The sequence below is a fragment of the Xenopus tropicalis genome, chromosome 6 (assembly GCF_000004195.4).
Source record: "Xenopus tropicalis strain Nigerian chromosome 6, UCB_Xtro_10.0, whole genome shotgun sequence".
In the NCBI taxonomy this organism is placed as follows: Eukaryota; Metazoa; Chordata; class Amphibia; order Anura; family Pipidae; genus Xenopus; species Xenopus tropicalis.
The window spans coordinates 139,826,002-139,846,113 of NC_030682.2; the positions used below are offsets into that span (position 1 = coordinate 139,826,002).

Below are 20,112 nucleotides of genomic sequence, written 5' to 3' on the forward strand. Positions count from 1 at the left end.
ACGTTGAATAATAAGGATTCGTTGTGTGTGGAAAAAGTGTTTGACTTGTGATTAGACAGTCGGGACCGGTGACGGCTTAAAGCCAGCTTAGGAGGGAGAATATAGTGGGTAGCAGTTTCCGGGGGAATGTTTAGGCTGTAGCACCCGGTGGCTTCCTTGTTATTGTGACAGCTGAATGGAAGGCGGCTGTGGTGCAGGGGGAGAGCTATGGAGCAGGCAGCCCAGGTCCCGTCCCTATTGCCGGGGCGCAGTGACTGTCACTATACCGGCTGCTACTGGTAAGCTTGGGGGGAAGGGCACAACTGGCCCTATAGGTTTATGGGTCCCCTCAAAACCAGCAGCTATGAGATTTTCTGCCTGCAGCCCTCCTACTCCTGTCTAAAGGCAATTCCATAATCCCCCCTATTATTATTATTAACATTTATTTATAAAGCGCCAACATATCCCGCAGCGCTGTACAATACCTCTGTAACACTTGTTTGGCTATAATATGGCCAACCCAGGCTAGTAGCGTGCTGTAGAGCTAAGTGGGAGGTATTAATGGAGCTGAGGGTGTTGTTGAACTACAACTAGCTGAGGTAGTGTGGTGCAATAGATAGAAATGGACGCCAGAGGATTCTTATGAATGAACTGGATAATACTTTATTTGTCCAAGACAACGGTATTCAGGGTATTCAATACTCAATAGATGCAGAACAGTATGCAGTTATACAGTTGATGTAAAATTGATAAATAGCAGAAATATGATGCTCCCCTGTGTATCCCTTCTCATCAAGAGGTTTGGGCAGGTAGAACAACAACAGCGTGATAGGTAGGAAAGCTCACCGGCATAGTCCCATGCTCTGGTGGAGGTTAGGGCAAGGCATATTTGCTAACCTATTCCCCTAGCACTTCTGTGTCCCTAATCTAAGGCCAGTAATGCCTGTTAGGAAGACTACTCCTTTGCTATTATCCTGGATGGAGCAAATGGCTGCTCGTTCTATATAGTTCTGTCTGAACTCACCACTCCTAGAGGGTGCTATGAAATATGCTGCTATACTGTCTTCTCCTCATTCACGGGGCCCTGTCCCCGACTTCAGATGATATAAGTGGCTTTTACTGGGGCCGTCTGCACCCAGGCTCAATGGACTGATGCCTGAGACAGGGGCAGCCAAAGAGGAAGACACTCCCTTGTGCAAGACACTATATAGTCTGCCAAGGGGAGTGGTCAACCGGACTAAACCTGTAGGGGATAGCTTAAAGGAACAGTAACACCAAAAAATGAAAGTGTATAAAAGTAACTAAAATATAATGTGCTGCTGCAACCGTAGCTATAGGCCGACTGCAGGGCTCGGAGTTGCCACAAACTGAGAGAGAAACACCTGTGTCTGTCGCCATATGGAAACCTAAATAAAATAAGATAAAATGAGATCTTGGAAATATTAACACTTAGGGCCAGATTCATTAAAGTATGACTCACGAAATCCAATAATTTCTGATCATTGCGAAAGTCACAAAATCTCCTTTCGTTTGAATACGAAAATTTCGTACTTACAATCCGAAATTTTTGTTTTGAAACGATCGTTTGTGATAGTCATGAAATTTTCGTATTCAAACGATCGTAAACGGTGGGAAAACCTTTCTGACTTTGATCCTTCAGTGCATGATTTTGGAAGCATCGCATAGGGCTCAATGGCACTCTGCAGCTCCAACCCGGCCCAAGGAAAGTCTCCCATAGGGCTCAATGGCACTCTGCAGCTCCAACCTGGCCCAAGGAAAGTCTCCCATAGGGCTCAATGGCACTCTGCAGCTCCAACCCGGCCCAAGGAAAGTCTCCCATAGGGCTCAATGGCACTCTGCAGCTCCAACCCGGCCCAAGGAAAGTCTCCCATAGGGCTCAATGGCACTCTGCAGCTCCAACTTGGCTCAAGGAAAGCCTCCCATAGGGCTCAATGGCACTCTGCAGCTCCAACCGGCCCAAGGAAAGTCTCCCATAGGGCTCAATGGCACTCTGCAGCTCCAACCCGGCCCAAGGAAAGTCTCCCATAGGGCTCAATGGCACTCTGCAGCTCCAACCCGGCCCAAGGAAAGTCTCCCATAGGGCTCAATGGCACTCTGCAGCTCCAACCCTGCCCAAGGAAAGCCTCCCATAGGGCTCAATGGCACTCTGCAGCTCCAACCCGGCCCAAGGAAAGTCTCCCATAGGGCTCAATGGCACTCTGCAGCTCCAACCTGGCCCAAGGAAAGTCTCCCATAGGGCTCAATGGCACTCTGCAGCTCCAACCCGGCCCAAGGAAAGTCTCCCATAGGGCTCAATGGCACTCTGCAGCTCCAACCCGGCCCAAGGAAAGTCTCCCATAGGGCTCAATGGCACTCTGCAGCTCCAACCCGGCCCAAGGAAAGTCTCCCATAGGGCTCAATGGCACTCTGCAGCTCCAACCCGGCCCAAGGAAAGTCTCCCATAGGGCTCAATGGCACTCTGCAGCTCCAACCCGGCCCAAGGAAAGTCTCCCATAAGGCTCAATGGCACTCTGCAGCTCCAACCCGGCCCAAGGAAAGTCTCCCATAGGGCTCAATGGCACTCTGCAGCTCCAACCCGGCCCAAGGAAAGTCTCCCATAGGGCTCAATGGCACTCTGCAGCTCCAACCCGGCCCAAGGAAAGCCTCCCATAGGGCTCAATGGCACTCTGCAGCTCCAACCCGGCCCAAGGAAAGCCTCCCATAGGGCTCAATGGCACTCTGCAGCTCCAACCCGGCCCAAGGAAAGCCTCCCATAGGGCTCAATGGCACTCTGCAGCTCCAACCCGGCCCAAGGAAAGTCTCCCATAGGGCTCAATGGCACTCTGCAGCTCCAACCCGGCCCAAGGAAAGCCTCCCATAGGGCTCAATGGCACTCTGCAGCTCCAACCCGGCCCAAGGAAAGCCTCCCATAGGGCTCAATGGCACTCTGCAGCTCCAACCTGGCCCAAGGAAAGTCTCCCATAGGGCTCAATGGCACTCTGCAGCTCCAACCCGGCCCAAGGAAAGCCTCCCATAGGGCTCAATGGCACTCTGCAGCTCCAACCTGGCCCAAGGAAAGTCTCCCATAGGGCTCAATGGCACTCTGCAGCTCCAACCCGGCCCAAGGAAAGTCTCCCATAGGGCTCAATGGCACTCTGCAGCTCCAACCCGGCCCAAGGAAAGTCTCCCATAGGGCTCAATGGCACTCTGCAGCTCCAACCTGGCCCAAGGAAAGTCTCCAATAGGGCTCAATGGCACTCTGCAGCTCCAACCGGGCCCAAGGAAAGTCTCCCATAGGGCTCAATGGCACTCTGCAGCTTCAACCCGGCCCAAGGAAAGTCACGATAACAAAGCTTGAGCTTCTGAGCTTTCGTACTCGTTGTGACAATACAATTTTGTCACGCAAAGTACAAAAAAGTCGGGCAAATTAACAAAAATATTGCAGAAAATAGGCAAACGTTGTAAACTTTCGAAAAAATATGATTTTTTTTGTATTGGGACATATTTTGATAAATGTGCCCCTTAGGGTGAAGACTCATAGGGCTACTAGTAGCAGCTACTTGTCGTGGCTACTAAAATAGACAATGCCGATCATTTACTGATAATTGTCTCTACGTGTGTTTTAGCAGATGCAATTCTCATTATTGTCTATGGCAGGGGATTTTCTGGAGTTTAGTAGATGTGAAAAAGTAGCTGCTACTAGTAGCCCAGTGTGTCTTTACCCTTAGGCACTCCTCATGCAGGCCACATTTGGGGTTACCTGAATGAATGTGCCAGTTGGTTAGAGATAAGTGCTGCGCTGATGGGTGGCAGAGTCACCTTGCTGTGTACAGGTGTAGGTTCATTGAGTTCTGGTGTAGAGAGTATATGTAGTTTAGGGACATAAGAGTGTAGTGCAGCTGCCTGTTATAAGCAGCATCTATTTATGTCACCTCCTACCCCCTATGTACTAATCTTCCAAGCCTTATCAAGTTGTCTTCAGTAAGGTTTGGAGAAAGCCAGCTTGGTAGCTCATCACATATAGCATGATAGCACAGGGCGCAGTGTTATGCACTGGTAAGCTCTTTCATTTCCAATTAAACAAAATCTGTGTTGGTATGTCCTCCTTATGTTTGTGTGGGTTGCCACCATATACACAGGCTTCCCTCTTGAGCCTTAAGGTTGCCATACACTGTAAAGGTGGCCATACACACTAAGATCCGATCGCTTGACGTGGATCGGATCTTCTCCCGATATCAGGCTAATTCGGTCATTTGACCCTGGGGCCAAACGATCGAATTAAAATGATGGGTATAGGCGTCGGTCGGTTCGGGCCGCTGCGGGTCCCAATCAGACTGATTTTTAAACCTGCCCGATCGATATCTGGCTGATTTCAGGCCAGATGTCGGTCGAGCATGCCTGTCTTTAGTGCTGATAGGCTGCTGAATCGGCCCGTGTATGGCAGCCTTAAGATCTGCTCACTTGATGAGCTCACCAAGAGAGCAGATCTTTTTCCTATATGCCCACCTATGGGTGTGTGATATTGGACTAAATAAAATGGTGGGCATAGTCACTGTTGGTTCGGGGACCATATCAATGAGCCGTTGCGGTCCCCAATCTAACGTAAAAATCAAACCTGCCTGATCGAGCTCTAGCCGATTTCAGGGAGGTCCATTGTTGGTGCCTATACATGGGCAGATAAGCTGACAAAATGGTCTTAAGGACTTATATGGGCAGCTAAAATTGGCCTGTGTATGGCCACCTTTAATGCATCCACCTTTCATCAAATCCCACAATTTAACCTGCCATTGGATTGTTTCCTTTGCCTTATCTCTGTCACTCTGCTAATCCTATGAGGGGCTTAGAAACCTCCAATGATGTATATACTGTATGGTGAGTTGTATGTAGGATTTTTTAAACAGCTGTGTTGTAAACTGCCTAAACACAACACAATATTTTGTTCACTAGATTGCAAGAAAAGTCCTAATAAAACCATTTCAAAACTAAGGTTTTTTTTCCTCTCTCTCTTTAAAGTGAAGAAAATGTGTGGAAGCTATGCGAGTATATCCGAGACCAGCGACCTTGTGATCTGGATGAGTTCTCAGCTGTGTTTATATCCAATGAAAACAAGATGGTAAGATGACAGCATGGATACAGAACATATTGCTGACTGGGCATTCTGGGTTGCACTTATGTTAGTAAATTGCCCCTTGTGTTTTATGTGTGATGCACCAAGATGCTGTGTGCAAGTCCTGCCTTGGTGATGTGGAGAATCAGGGCATTGCAGAGAGGGTAAAGCCCCAATCTAAGGGTTGAGATACTGAGAGCTGCTTGGGCAACACTGATGTACTGCAAATATTCTAAATATATACACTTTAAAATATCCTTTTTCCCCCCCAAGGGTCTCACTGTGATGCTGAAGCTCCAGATTTCCGCTCCTAATACTATTCCTGGTAATGCAGTTGCACCTGAATACTAATGTACATTCGGGCCTAGTAAGCTGTTTTCCACAATATTCTGTTCCAGAGTTTGCCACATAATACATTTCCTTCTGTGTCTGTCCTGCAGTACAACATGCCTGGCTTGTATATTAGTTCTTGGGAGGCTTATGCAAGATATTATACGTATGTGCAGAAGTACAGAAACAAAGCCATAAAAAGTCAGGTTGGTGAGAATACTCTCATTGCTATGTTCTTCTTTCAGATACCCATTTGGAAGCAGAAATCTGCGAAAGGGGATGGGCCTGTAATATGGGTGAGTAATCAGCCTTTGTAGAAAATATATTTTGCCTTATCTGTATTAGCTGATGTGCACAGGTGATACACAGGAATATTACGACTTTTACAGCAGATGCTGCAGCTGCTGGAAGGTCCAGGTGTTTAGAGGACCCAATGGCCTAGAGGGCCTTAAAATTTTGCTTTGCTCCTAGAAATCTCTACAATGTTGTTATTCTTTCAGCCTCTGCTTCTTTTCATTTGTGTATAGTTCCTGTCCTGTGAAGTAGTAAAACTGTAACATTAGGCTGGTAAACCTTCTGGCTAGCAGAACTGCAGCTGCTTTAGGAGAATGCATGAGGCATCTCTCACATCACTAGGTGGATAGTAGTTAGTCCACCCATGATTGATTCAATGGGGGGAAACAAAGGTGGCATACAATTCAGTTGCAGTCTCATTTCGTTTGGTGCTAAAGGCCAATACCACACATGTTGTTTTAAACTAGGGTGACAACAGGGACATGCCTAATAAATACATGTTGCAGGGCAGCACTGATTGCATTTGATATCAACTGCAATCAGTTTGGTGCTGCTAGCTGGGTTCTTTAGACGTGGCCCTGAATTTTCAAGTGATCTGGTCACCCTACAACTCAGAACAGAATGTGGTGGTGGTCAAAATACCCTTTTAAAAGAAAGGCTACTGGCACACAAAGCTCATCCAAGGGGAACTAGTGCCAAACTATTTATTAGAGCAAAAACAGTATAGAGGCCTGGGTGTGCATGTGGTATTTTTCATTATCTAGGTGGTCAAAATACTCTTTCTCAATTGCCTCCATTTACTATTGAAAATAGTTTGCTTGGCAGAAACAGGTATTCACCCAAAACAAAAATGCTCTCCTTAGTGTTTCAGAGCTCTTCTCAATATTGTTCACCTCAGTTCTTCCCAAGAGCACCATTTTGCTCCAGGGTGTTATAGCCCTGGGGCACAGAGAGTTTAATTAATTTCCTAAAGTCAGTGGCTTAACAATAAGGCACCAGCCCCCCCCATCCCAGAAAATATTTGGAGGGGCCCGGTGCACCCTCAAACCCTCCCCGCCCACTCACATTCCCTGCTTCCTGCTGCTCACATCCAGGTAGGAGAGTGGGTTGGGAGATTGTCTTAGCTATAGAGGAAGTAGACCCTGCAGTCGTAGGGGGACAGGGGGGGACCGGAACTCTATCATTACACCACTGCCTAAAGCAGGGGTCCCCAACCTTTCTTACTCGTGAGCCACAGTCAAATGTAAAAAGACTTGAGGAGCAACACAAGCACCATAAAAGTTCATGGAGGAGCCAAATAAGGGCTGTGATTGGCTATTAGGGGCCTCTATGCACCCTATCAGCTTACAGGGGCTTTATTTGGTAGGAAATCTTGTTTTTATTCAACCAAAACTTGCCCCCAAGTCAGGAATTCAAAAATAACTCCCTGGTTTGGGGGCACTGAGAGCAACATCCAAGGGGTTGGGGATCACTGGCCTAAAGGGAAAGTTTAGTCAGTTAGAGACAATGATACTCTGATAAGATTTGCAATTTTGTGAATTAGCATTGTGTTCATCAGCTCTCTGGTTTGGAATTTCAGCAGGTATCTGGTTGCTAGGGTTCAATTTACCGAAGCTGCAAGCGTCAGTGACACCCATTTGAAAGCAGAGAAAACAAGAGGAAGAAGAATAAGGCAACTAATTACTAACACTTAATACCATTTGAAATTTTGCTAAGAATAAGACCTTTTGTAGCTTATTTAAAATTAGCTGTTAGCTGTTTTAATGCCTGTGGCAGTAATTCTGTCATTGAACTACAGCTGTTATAAGTGCAAAGCGGAGCAGATCAATATTGAACTACAATAACGTATCGAAATATGATAATAATGAATTGTTATTTCCAGGATTATCATGTTATATTGCTGCGTGAGTCTGCAAGAGATGGGAATTTTGTTTATGATCTGGACACCACCCTGGCCTTTCCCAGCTCATGTAATGCCTATATAAGGGAAGCCCTCAAATCTGACACTAACATCCACTGTGATTTTAAAAGGTAAGATATATATATTTTAACTCATTTATAGAACTTGCTTGCCTATTATATAGTTTCTTTGTTACCACATGATCTAAATCAGAAAATAATCATACATAAACATAACATAAACATGTCTAAATCTACCTAACAGTCTTCATTGGTTTTATGATTACAAACACTTGCAGATGTAACTAATTGGTTTATTAACCAAAATAACTAAATAACTAGCTAGGCAGACCCAATAGCTGCTGAGAAGAAGCCACTGTAGCTAGGCTAAAGAAATGAATGAGGGAATAAGTCAAATCATTGCCAATTTCACTATACAGGTATAGGATATGTTAACCAGAATAATTGGGACTTTTTGGATCTCCATACCTTAAGGCTGCTAAATATGATTTGACCATTAAATAAACCCAATAGGATTGTTTTGCCACCAATATGGATTCATACAACTTAGTTACCATCAAGTGCAAGGTACTGTTTTATTACTACAGAGAAAAAAAGGAAATCATTTTTAATAATTAGAATTATGTGCTTAATTCTGTAATTCTGAACTCTCTGGATAACAGGTTTCCTGACAAAAGATCCCATACCTGTATTTTAGTATTGGTAAAACCTCTAGTTAGCCCTGTGGCACTGGGTTCTAGAACCATTACTCATTTGCAGTACTATAAATCGTCACTAGGTGGCAGAATATTGCCACAGTATATGTATTTGTGTGGAGGTAGGTATGTATACCTTTATTTATATAGCGCTACTTATGCATGCAGCTCTGTACAGCAGAACAATAAATTAATACAACAAACAGGGGGTCGTTACAATAATAGATAAATAAATACATACAAGTATAATCAGAAATACAAATAAATACAAAATACATTTGCATTAAGGAATCCAGGGAGTTAAGTGTCAAAGAGACATGAGGACAAAAGTTCCCTGCCCTGGGAGGGTAACGTACAGGCACAAATAGGAGGGAATTTAGTGCTACAGGTTACAGTGGGTGACACATAAGTGCCAGAACTGGGTCAGGTGTTGTGTGAGTGCTCCCAGGGGGAGTCTTTGAGTTCTGAAGAGAGTAAAGGAAGGCTCTCTCCATAAGAATTCAGGGATGGCATTCCATATGTAAGGAGCAGCAAGGCAGAAAGGTTTCAGGCGGAAAAACAGCAGTGGTAGTGGGAGTTTTTTTAATTTTTTTAACTAAAGGAAAAAATTATTTCTATACTCCAGTAAGTTACATGTATACCTAGTTTGATGGGGCCAGCTAAAAAGCATAAGATCTCCTTCAGTGGGAAACATTTACATGCACCAGTACAAGAGTATTGCAGGCTAAATTTATTTTTTATATATTTATAACGAGGGCTCAGTTGTTTTCCAGCACCAAACCACTATTTCAGCAGTGAGGTTTATATTTGTTGATCTAAATCCTACCGCTGCGTTTGTCCGTAGCTTTAAGTGAGTTCACAGCGCATATCAATTCTACTGGCATTTTATTGTACCGCAGAGCAGATTTATTTCTGCAAGTTTAAATTAAATAAAAGGAAAATAAACAAAATAAAGCACATTTCAGCGGCATACTGCGTCCAGAAGCCTAATTTGTATATTGACATTATAGCACAGATGACAAAATTACAATCACATGGGAACAACAGTTTATCGCCTGCAGTTGTCCATGTTTTTTTTTTTAGCTAGTGAGTTTCAGAAAGTTCCTGGATTTATCATCATCTTACTGATGATTAGTAATGATGAACATTGCTATTCTGCATAACACAAACTTAGAAAATAAACTAAAAAAAAAAAAAATAACTAAAATGTTCTTTTTAAATTACCCGAACTGGACATATCGTAACTCTGTGCTTTGCCAGTTGCCTAAACTGAACGTATTGTTCCATGTTTAATCATCTGCAGTCGTTTGCACTTTATGTTCCTAACCTAGAAAGCTGCGTGTGGTAGGGGCACGTGAATTTCTGCAGACTTTTGCATCTGATCGCTCACATATGAGAGACTCGAGTAGTAACTGGACAAAGCCTCCTCCTCCATATCCATGTATACAAACTGCTGGTAAGTACCCTGTTCATATCATCTCTTATATTACTCATTATTTATGTTCTTTCTCAGGAGCAAAGTGCTGCATTGCTCAGATTTCCCAGGGACCTAGTGAGCAATTCTTTCTCATTCACAGCAGTTCATTCCTTTTTGGTGCTAACACTCTAAGGACCCTACCATGCTTACTATCATAAGGTGTTAGATGTAATTAACCTCTGTCTTAACTATATTTTAAAGTCACTGACAACGGAGAAAATAGCCACAGTCCCCAATTTATGGTAGTTGAGTTTGAAAATAGACACATCCATCAAGTTCAACCTTTTTCCCAGCTAAATGCTAACTTTTAGATGATTCAGAAGAAGGCAAAATGAACTTATTTGAGTTAGTCTCCAGTTTGCCACATAAAGAGAAAAAAACCTTTATAGCTTCTAACGGGCAATTAGGCCTATCCCTGGACCAACATTGTGCTTGACTGAATAGTATTTTCTCACTAAAAGGGCATCTAATGTATCTGCCAATACACATGCTTTAGGAAGGAACTCCAATCATCCAAACCAGTGCTGTCCAACTGGTGGCCCGCGGGCGGACCCCCCTCTGTGTGGCCCCCCACCTGTCTGGCTGCTTTGATGGCTTACCTTTGTGTAAACTTAAAATAGTATCAGTACTGAGATTAACTGCTGTAATCCCCCTGTATTGTTTAAACATGTAATCCCCTGTGTTGTTCACACCTTTTAGTTTCTGCATTGTTCACCCCTTGCAGTGTTCACACCTCAGGCTCAGGCTGTAATCATCCACATTGTTCACCTGTTCACACCTCAAAAATTGTATGTAATGCCTGGACTATGCTGCCTGTGAATATGGCACACACAGACAGCATAGGGTAGGCAAAGTATGGCACATAGGCAGTATAGGGTAGGCAAAGTATGGCACATAGGCAGCATAGGGTAGGCAAAGTATGGCACATAGGCAGTATAGGGCAGGGAGGGTATGGCACACACAGACAGCATAGGGCAGGCAGAGTATGGCACATAGGCAGTATAGGGCAGGGAGGGTATGGAACACACAGACAGCATAGGGCAGGCATAGTATGGCACATAGGCAGCATAGGGCAGGGAGGGTATGGCACATAGGCAGCATAGGGCAGAGTATGGCACATAGGCAGCATAGGGCAGAGTATGGCACACACAGGTAGCTAAGGGCAGGCAGAGTATGGCACACACAGGCAGCATAGGGCAGGCCGAGTATGGCACACACAGGCAGCATAGGGCAGGCAGAGTATTATTATTATTAACATTCATTTATAAAGCACCAACATATTCCACAGAGCTGTACAATAAGTGGGTTTCATACATTGGACATACAGAGTAACATATGAACCAATAACCGATACAAGAGGTGAAGAGGACCCTGCCCAAAAGAGCTTATGGCACAAGGGAGGCAGAGTGCTGTCTGTGTGCCATACTCTGCCTGCCCTATGCTGCCTGTGAAAGGTGAACCTGGCAGGGGTTTGTTCTGGGAGTTTGTTAGTAGTTGGAAACAGCCATTAAATGGTCCCTAAGGTGTGTAATTATGTTGCTGAGGGTTGCTGTGCTATCCACAGGGGAGGAGGAGGCATATGGATTTAAGGGTGTGTCTTAATATGACATAATATAATTCTTTCATATATGAATAACTGGTGATATCCCTGGAGTGAGGACCAAACATTTGGGTTTTTGCTGCACTACCACCATTGTGATAAAATGGGTGTGGCTCGAAGTGGGTGTGGTTCAAAAAAGGGGGAGTGGCCAACACTGGCTTCAATTAGCGGCCCTCCACCATGTATGCTAGAGAAATTCCGGCCCTCGGCACCGCAGAAGTTGGACAGCACTGATCCAAACGATTACAGACACTTTATCAAGTAACTCTGCATCATTACAACTCTACCTCCTTAAGCTCCTATTCACCATTGAAAACAGTTACAACTGTCCAGCCTTTTGTTTAGAACTAAGAACTTGGATACCTCATATCAGCCTATTTGCTCTACTCTGGGCTCTTTTATTTTGAGCAATGTCTCTTTTAAAGGAACAGTAACACCAAAAAATGAAAGTGTATAAAAGTAACTAAAATATAATGTGCTGCTGCCCTGCACTGGTAAAAGTTGTGTGTTTACTTCAAAAAGTCTACTATAATTTATATAAATAAGCTGCTGTGTAGCCATGGAGGCAGCCATTCAAAGGAGAAAAGGCACAGGCACATAGCAGATAACAGAGAAAACACTATTGTATTCTACAGAGCTTATCTGTTATCTGCTATGTAACCTGTGCCTTTTCTCCTTTTTTCCAGCTTGAATGGCTGCCCCCATGGCTACACAGCAGCTTATTATATAAATTATAGTAGTGTTACTGTAGCAAACACACCAGTTTTACCAGTGCAGGGCAACAGTGCATTATATTTTTATTACTTTAAAGCTCTTTCATTTTTTGGTGTTACTGTTCCTTTAAGTATTGCAGACCAAACCGTCACTGCAGTTGCTTGATGGGACATTACCAGTTCTCTGTAAAGGGGGAGAATCACCCTCTCTTCCATGAACCCTAAGAACCTCTGTAAATTTATACTCATAAAATACGGGACAGTACGTTGCTGACCCTTTCTGCTTCTGATTGGCTTTACTTCCTACAGCTAAAGTTATTATCCACAAGTAATCTGACCTTCTCTATAAGTGACTAAAGGTCACTTCAGACAGCATATCTGCCCGTGTATGTGCCTGCCTATGGGATGACTGGCAGGCCACAAGTATCCAAACCCTATCATGTTATAATTTCCCTTTAAGAACACAGATTGGGGTATGGCCTAGCAGTTGGGTAGGTGCTTCACAACATAACAGGCATCATCAGCAAAACTGGTCTAAAAAAATCTTACTCTCCATTGGACTCCGCCACTTGGGGTTTAGCAGGGATAGCTCTCTAGGTTTTTTCAAAGCCAGCACAGAGAGTTATCAGTCAGCTGTAGCCTATACAATAAAACCCCCATTTTACATTTTAGGGAACCAGTAAAAATTGGTGTAAAAACCAGAAAATATAAAATCGGGAGAAATTAATTATATATTGGTGGGACGTACTTCCCCCAAAGTGATTGTGAATAGTATATTTTCCTTCTGCTTTTTATTTCTACTGATAATTATTAGCCGTGCCATTGTCTCTCAGGCTAGCCACCGCCTTTATTATTAATTCTCGTCACCTTCCTACAGTGTTACAATCTTAGATTAAAGTGACCTTTCAAGATACAGCATTTTAGTGTAGCACATATGTGTTCTTCCAGTTTAATTAGATTTCCATTCCCTTAATTGTTTTTCTTTCTAGAATCCACAATGAACTTGGGCGATTTTATCAGCATGAACCCTGAGGTTGGATGGGGCACAGTATATTCCTTGGCAGAGTTTACAGAACGCTTTGGTGACGCAACAGTCTGATTCACAAATCATTGAAAGGTTTTGTGAAAGCAGCAATGCCCACTGTGGCTGAGGAAGTAAGAAGCCATTGTTCTTAAAGTTTCCAGTCCACATGATTAATTCATCTCTCCGAGTGTTCCAGGAGTTGCACTTGGGTGTCAAATTCAGATAAAATGAATTTAATCCCTGTGCCTGCCGGATTAAGCAGTTCCATCTGAAAGCTCTACTTTATATACAATGTTTTTCACCAGCGCTGGCAGTAATTGGTACTTTAAGGGCAACTATACCTTCAAATATTGCAGCAATTACGGCAATACATAACGGTGGCATATTTTTTATGGTATGTTTCTGCTGGCTATAGAAAAACATAGGGGACAGTCTTGCAGAATTGTGTAGGGATATCTATTCTGCCACAGTTATACGCTGTCTCTGTGAAGCTTAGGAGGCTGTTCCTGCTGAATTGTAGGGCACTAATTGCCAGAAAAAATTCAGATACATTTCAGGCTGCCACAAGCCTTTTATCTACCTTGATTAGTGCTGTACAGCACTGCAGCAATACAACATTGACTGAAAATAGGTGTCTTGGTATGTGCTCCTTATTGGCTGAAATAATTTGGACTGGTTACTGAAATGAAGTTAATGAAGGGGAGCAACCATGACTGCATACTTTTATATAATGTCACAGCAATATTTGGGTTGTGGTCAGTCCATTTACAACTGACCATGACCCAGTAACGGTATACCGCGCTCCTGATCTGTCAGACCACATCCCGTTCTGTCCTTTCGTTTGGGATTATAATATAAATTAAGACGGCTGTAGTGAAATATTGTGGCAAGCCAGCCTGAATAGAAGATGTGGCTATAATGGGAAGAGGAAACACGAATAGCTTCAAAGTGACGCAAATAAAATCAACATATATCCTAATATCCAAGAATTTAATATCCTAACCGGAAGAAATATAGCAAAAATTGTCTAGCAGAGCTCCTGGATCTGTTTGCAAAAACAAAATTCTTGTCCCCATTCAGTCACCATGATGGCTTAGTTTATAGGGTTAATATGCAGTGACAAGGGTCAGGATTGCTCTGAATGAAACCGTATTCATTTGCCCATGTTCTTAAGAAAAGTCTGTTATACAGTAAGTGAAATAAATAAGCACAATAAAAGATGTCCTATATGAAAGTAAAAAAACACACAAGTGAAGCTCAATTTTATTGCTTTATTGATTTAGATGTATGGCGAGTACCATATGCCAAGAGAATTATACTGATTTACAAATACATATTGCCACGTTTTTATTCTTTGGGTTATTGGGTACATTTGAAGTGTAAGAAATATGGTAACTGATCTCATAGGTTTGCACAAATCTGACATTTCTCCACTTGAGGTTTGAGAAGAACAGCGGCTGCCACTTTGAGTCTTCAAAATGTTTTTGGAAGAGAAAGAGATTTTGTTGCAGCGCTTCATTGTGTAAGAGCTGGGAGACCCTGGGGATGGAGAGTAGAACCTTTTGCACAACATATTGGAAAATGGATGGAAGGCTCAGTGACAGATGGAACACTAACCAGAAATAGGGCTCAGAAAAGAATATTTTTATCATTAGATTACTGTTAAGGGTTCGTTTATGCATAACTCATTTTTATTGCCATTTTTATCAGACATCAGGATTCCCATACTACATGTTTTACACAAATCTCTGGAGCGTATTTAGCAAAACGAGAGTGAAAACATGCCCCAGATTTCTCCAAAATCCTTCAGCCCTCCATCTGAGCATATAGTCCTATAATTATCTTGGGCGCATTTTTCTGGAAATAACTGAAACAATGATTGTGCCACCTGTAAGCAGAGAGTGGCCCCTCAGTGTATGTAACTGGTGGGGCTGTAGGGGAATCATTGGTGATGGGCGTTCACTGTAGGTACCTACAGAAGCCAGAGAGGCGTTTTCTTGTCCCTAGTTAGGACTGTCTGTGGATAAATACAGGTATGGGATCTATTATCCAGAATGCTTGGGACTTGGGATTTTCCGGATAAGGGTTTTTTCCATAATCTGGATCACCGTTCACAAGTCTACTAAAAAATAATATTAACATTAAATTACCCCAATAGGATTGTTTTGCCTCCAATAAGGGGTAATTATATCTTAGTTGGGATCAAGTACAGGTACTGTTTTATTATTACAGAGAAAAGGGAGTCATTTAACCATGAAATAAACCCAATAGGGCTGTTCTGCCCCAATAAGGGGTAATTATATCTTAGTTGGGATCAAGTACAGGTACTGTTTTATTATTACAGAGAAAAGGGAATCATTTAACCATTAAATAAACCCAATAGGGCTGTTCTGCCCCCAATAAGGGGTAATTATATCTTAGTTGGGATCAAGTACAGGTACTGTTTTATTATTACAGAGAAAAGGGAATCATTTAACCATTAAATAAACCCAATAGGGCTGTTCTGCCCCCAATAAGGGGTAATTATATCTTAGTTGGGATCAAGTACAGGTACTGTTTTATTATTACAGAGAAAGTGGAATCATTTAAAAAAAAAAAAAAAATTATTTGCTGAAAATTGAATCTATTAGTACATTAATCAATGGACCTCTTTATATGAACCTGTTATTACAGAGTAACATCAGCTGTTGCACACACAAGGGGAGGCTTGTGTTCATGGGGGCCCCATATGAATAACTTGTATGGAGCCCCAAAGTTTCTGATGGCGGCACTTTATGCACCAGTATGGGGTACTTTAAGTCTCAGCTCCACATTGCCATGCTCTCCTGGTTCCCCAGCAATCTTCAGTCCTGGAGCTTGCACAGTACATACCTTGGCAAAAAAATTCTGTACATGGCATTTGCTTGCCCAGGCGGCACTGATGATGGAGAGACCAAGGTGTAAGTTCAGCTAAAGTCTTGCCTGTACTGGTCCCAGTTGGGCTGGTCACAACTTTCCTTTTTTTCTCCCATATGGAACAATTAGGTGCTGCCCATAAGGGAGAGATATGACAACAATGGAGGCAGAAACCTAAGCCATCATAGACTCGCACCAGCAGGAATATAGAAATACATAGTTGCCATTGTATGAATGGATCTAAGACCAATACAATAGCTTTCTGAAGAAGAAAAACATTCTAAATAGGTTCCCTTCCCTCTGGAAAGCTGGGCCTTGCTTGCTCTGCAGTATTGAAAGGAACTTGGAGCGATTAGGGATGGAGCGATTGGAGTGTGTCCCCTGTGAAAGGATTAATTGTGAGAAAGTTCCCTGTAAGTAACGTATTGCTAATGGGAAAAGTACTAAGGGAGAGAGTAAGTTCAATATGGCTCCTTGGTGCTTCTCTTAGGCCAACAACTTTTTTGTCACTGAATAAAGCTCAATAAACATATCTCCTACAAACATGTGTTTGGAAGGATTCAGCATTTCCATATTAACTCCAGACTGGAGTTGGCAGATTAATCTAAGGAAGATTTTATTTTTTTTTACTAGTTCAAGCCCCCCCTGTCCAACCACTGTCACAACTAACACAGCAGGGGGTGCAAGGTGAGCGTAGCCCACTGATAAGGTTACTGTACATTATCCCTTATAATACATGAGTGATACTCAGAGTTCCCTGTATAACTCAGCCTGCAGCCTTGTGCCTTTATATGGGCACAGAACCCCTCAGTGACTGCTAATATCCTTATCATTTACAGTAGGGGGTACATTATCCCTTATAATACATGAGTGATACTCAGAGTTCCCTGTATAACTCAGCCTGCAGCCTTGTGCCTTTATATGGGCACAGAACCCCTCAGTGACTGCTAATATCCTTATCATTTACAGTAGGGGGTACATTATCCCTTATAATACATGAGTGATACTCAGAGTTCCCTGTATAACTCAGCCTGCAGCCTTGTGCCTTTATATGGGCCCAGAACCCCTCAGTGACTTCTAATATCCTTATCATTTACAGTAGGGGGTACATTATCCCTTATAATACATGAGTGATACTCGGAGTTCCCTGTATAACTCAGCCTGCAGCCTTGTGCCTTTATATGGGCACAGAACCCCTCAGTGACTGCTAATATCCTTATCATTTACAGTAGGGGGTACATTATCCCTTATAATACATGAGTGATACTCAGAGTTCCCTGTATAACTCAGCCTGCAGCCTTGTGCCTTTATATGGGCACAGAACCCCTCAGTGACTGCTAATATCCTTATCATTTACAGTAGGGGGTACATTATCCCTTATAATACATGAGTGATACTCAGAGTTCCCTGTATAACTCAGCCTGCAGCCTTGTGCCTTTATATGGGCCCAGAACCCCTCAGTGACTTCTAATATCCTTATCATTTACAGTAGGGGGTACATTATCCCTTATAATACATGAGTGATACTCGGAGTTCCCTGTATAACTCAGCCTGCAGCCTTGTGCCTTTATATGGGCACAGAACCCCTCAGTGACTGCTAATATCCTTATCATTTACAGTAGGGGGTACATTATCCCTTATAATACATGAGTGATACTCAGAGTTCCCTGTATAACTCAGCCTGCAGCCTTGTGCCTTTATATGGTCACAGAACCCCTCAGTGACTGCTAATATCCTTATCATTTACAGTAGGGGGTACATTATCCCTTATAATACATGAGTGATACCCTCACTCTTATGCATTTTACCTTTATATGTTTATGGCCAGTAACACCCTCTCTCTAGGCCAGAGAGTCCTGTTTATATAATAGTGGGGGCCCTGCTATAGATACAGAGTGGCCAGCAGAGCAGCCCGGGCTGATTCTACACAAACCTCTCCCCAAGTCGTAGCTCATTTCTGGAGAACATTACCAGAGAGCTTGATTTACTGTGTTATTGAGAAGAACTCGGGAATCGCTATGTATTATGATCCCCTAATATCTCCCCAGGCAGAGCTCGGCCATATTTGTTATGTTTAGTACATCTTCTTGCCAGTTCCAAAATCCCTTCTTGGATGGAGCCCAGTAAGACTTTAGGAGAAAATGTTAAACCTGTTTTCTGTTCCAACTGTAACTTCCAAAACTGAATATTAAAAGGTGTGGAAATCGTCGGGTTTGCTGGCGGGGCACTTGTTCTGTGACAGTCAATAAGAATTAAAGGGGAAATAAAGCTGCGCTGATATAAAACAATGGACAATGCACAGGGCATCTTGTAACAATGCTTTTAAAGGGGCGGTTCATGTTTTATTTAGCATTCTACTATGTTATAGAATAAAGAATTCTTAGAAACTGTTTCAATTGCTCTTCCTTATTTATTTCTTATAGTTCGTAATTATTTGCCTTCTTCAAACGCTTTGTAGCTTTTAAATGGGGGGTCACTGACCCCGGCTGCAGTTTTATTGTTATTTTTATAACTTTTTTTTCTATTCAGTCCCTTTCATATTCACATATCAGTCTCTCAGTCTCTAGCAAAAATTTGAAACTGTTATTTTAACCTGTCTACACAACTGAGGCCGTATATGGCAACAGTAAAGGAACAGTTCAGTTTAAAACTCCTCGCCTGCCCTCAGCCTGCATCCTCCCAATCCCACAATTCCCTGCTGCACACGTGATGTCAATAAGGAAAGGAACATCCCAGTGCAATGCATTGTGGGTTATGTAGTTCCTGCATGCTGTCTGTAAGCTGTGGGGAAGTTGTTACAATGTGTAACATCAGTGTTTTAGTCCCTCCTCCCCTGCCAGGATTTCAAATGATACAGAAAGAGTAGAACTGTTTTGCAGCTGGATTTCAGCATATAAAATGGTATTTATTCCTACTGTTTGAAGGAACAGATTACAGGGATAGGGATATTTAGGGTTTCTGGGTTGTGTGGGGCTCTTAACAAATTTTGGTTCGGAAGCCGGAGTTCCCATTTAAATACTTACACTTACCTTGTAGGCTGCACTGGCATGTCTCTAGGGGGCAAGCTATTACTTAGCAGGGGGGCTCTAACTCAGCGGTTCTCAACCTGTGGGTCGGGGACCCTTTGGGGGTCGAACGCCCCTTTCACAGGGGTCACCTAAGACCATTGTAAAACACATATTTCCGATGGTCTAGGGTCACGGCATTAGGGAGGTTGAGAACAGCTGCTCTAACTTAAGTAGAATAAATCATCAGCAGCACATCTGTATCACCGTACAACGAATCAGAAATAAATTATAATCATCCTTTCAGTTTCCCTTTTTGTTTTTGCTTGTGTTTGTAGCAAATCTGTGGGGGTGTCGGCTGGAGTTGTTGCAATGTGACGGCTCACTATATAATCTTATATATTTCCTGTTCTCACCACTGTCTAGACATGACCATCGGCAGCCATATAAAAGGAAAGGAGCAGCAACACATAAGTGTTTGAATAAAAGGTAACTGGGATTGGAGAGAAATAATTCAGGTTGAATATCACAGAAGCAGCTTGTTCTCACTGCAACATGGACAGCACTCTGTGTTCTATAATCTTTCCACAATTCTCTCATACTCACCCCACGGTGCCTGCACCTCATTGCACCATAAACCATTAAAGCACTATGGGCTGCACTCCCAGTTACTGCCTCAGGAAAGTATATGCATACAGGAACTAGAACTCTCTTAACGGAGCAGGAAGGGTATAATGACTGGGGGTACAGATGTTAGGCAACCCCTGCTGATGATAATGGTCCTGGGCTTTTATTTGCTCTTATTTTCCCCCTACATGTATATGCACACCTGTACAGGATCCAGAAAGAAAAAGATGGCAGAGCACTCCTAAAATAGTATACCCCTGGCTGGGGCAGTTTTTAGTAGGGAGGCACTGAATCCACTGGCCCAACCCTGAATACTTTGTGAAAGATTTGGCCGAATACCGAATCTAAACCTTAATTTGCACATGCAAGGGTTAAAAATCTTCAGCGTCTGTGGTTATGTGATGATATAGTCACATGATTTGAAGGATGGCCGAATCAAACCAAAT

General features: G+C 43.0%; 1 protein-coding gene across 1 annotated transcript; it reads left to right on the forward strand.

Annotated features, from left to right (window-relative positions):
- The first annotated feature begins 29 nt into the window (after positions 1-29).
- wdyhv1 (WDYHV motif containing 1) lies at positions 30-14,473 on the forward strand. The gene is made up of 6 exons (XM_002941396.5): positions 30-278; positions 4,993-5,092; positions 5,662-5,712; positions 7,593-7,741; positions 9,657-9,781; positions 13,105-14,473. The coding sequence occupies exons 1-6, from the start codon at positions 208-210 to the stop codon at positions 13,212-13,214; spliced, it is 606 nt and encodes a 201-aa protein (XP_002941442.1). The 5' UTR covers positions 30-207; the 3' UTR covers positions 13,215-14,473.
- The last annotated feature ends 5,639 nt before the right edge of the window (positions 14,474-20,112 follow it).

Bases quoted from the DNA above. Each gene is read 5' to 3' on its own strand.
- wdyhv1 (XM_002941396.5), top strand. From the start codon at position 208: ATGGAGCAGGCAGCCCAGGTCCCGTCCCTATTGCCGGGGCGCAGTGAC. The intron at 5,713-7,592 runs GTGAGTAATCAG...TGTTATTTCCAG, and splicing joins GGGATGGGCCTGTAATATGG to GATTATCATGTTATATTGCT. The intron at 9,782-13,104 runs GTAAGTACCCTG...TTTTCTTTCTAG, and splicing joins TCCATGTATACAAACTGCTG to AATCCACAATGAACTTGGGC.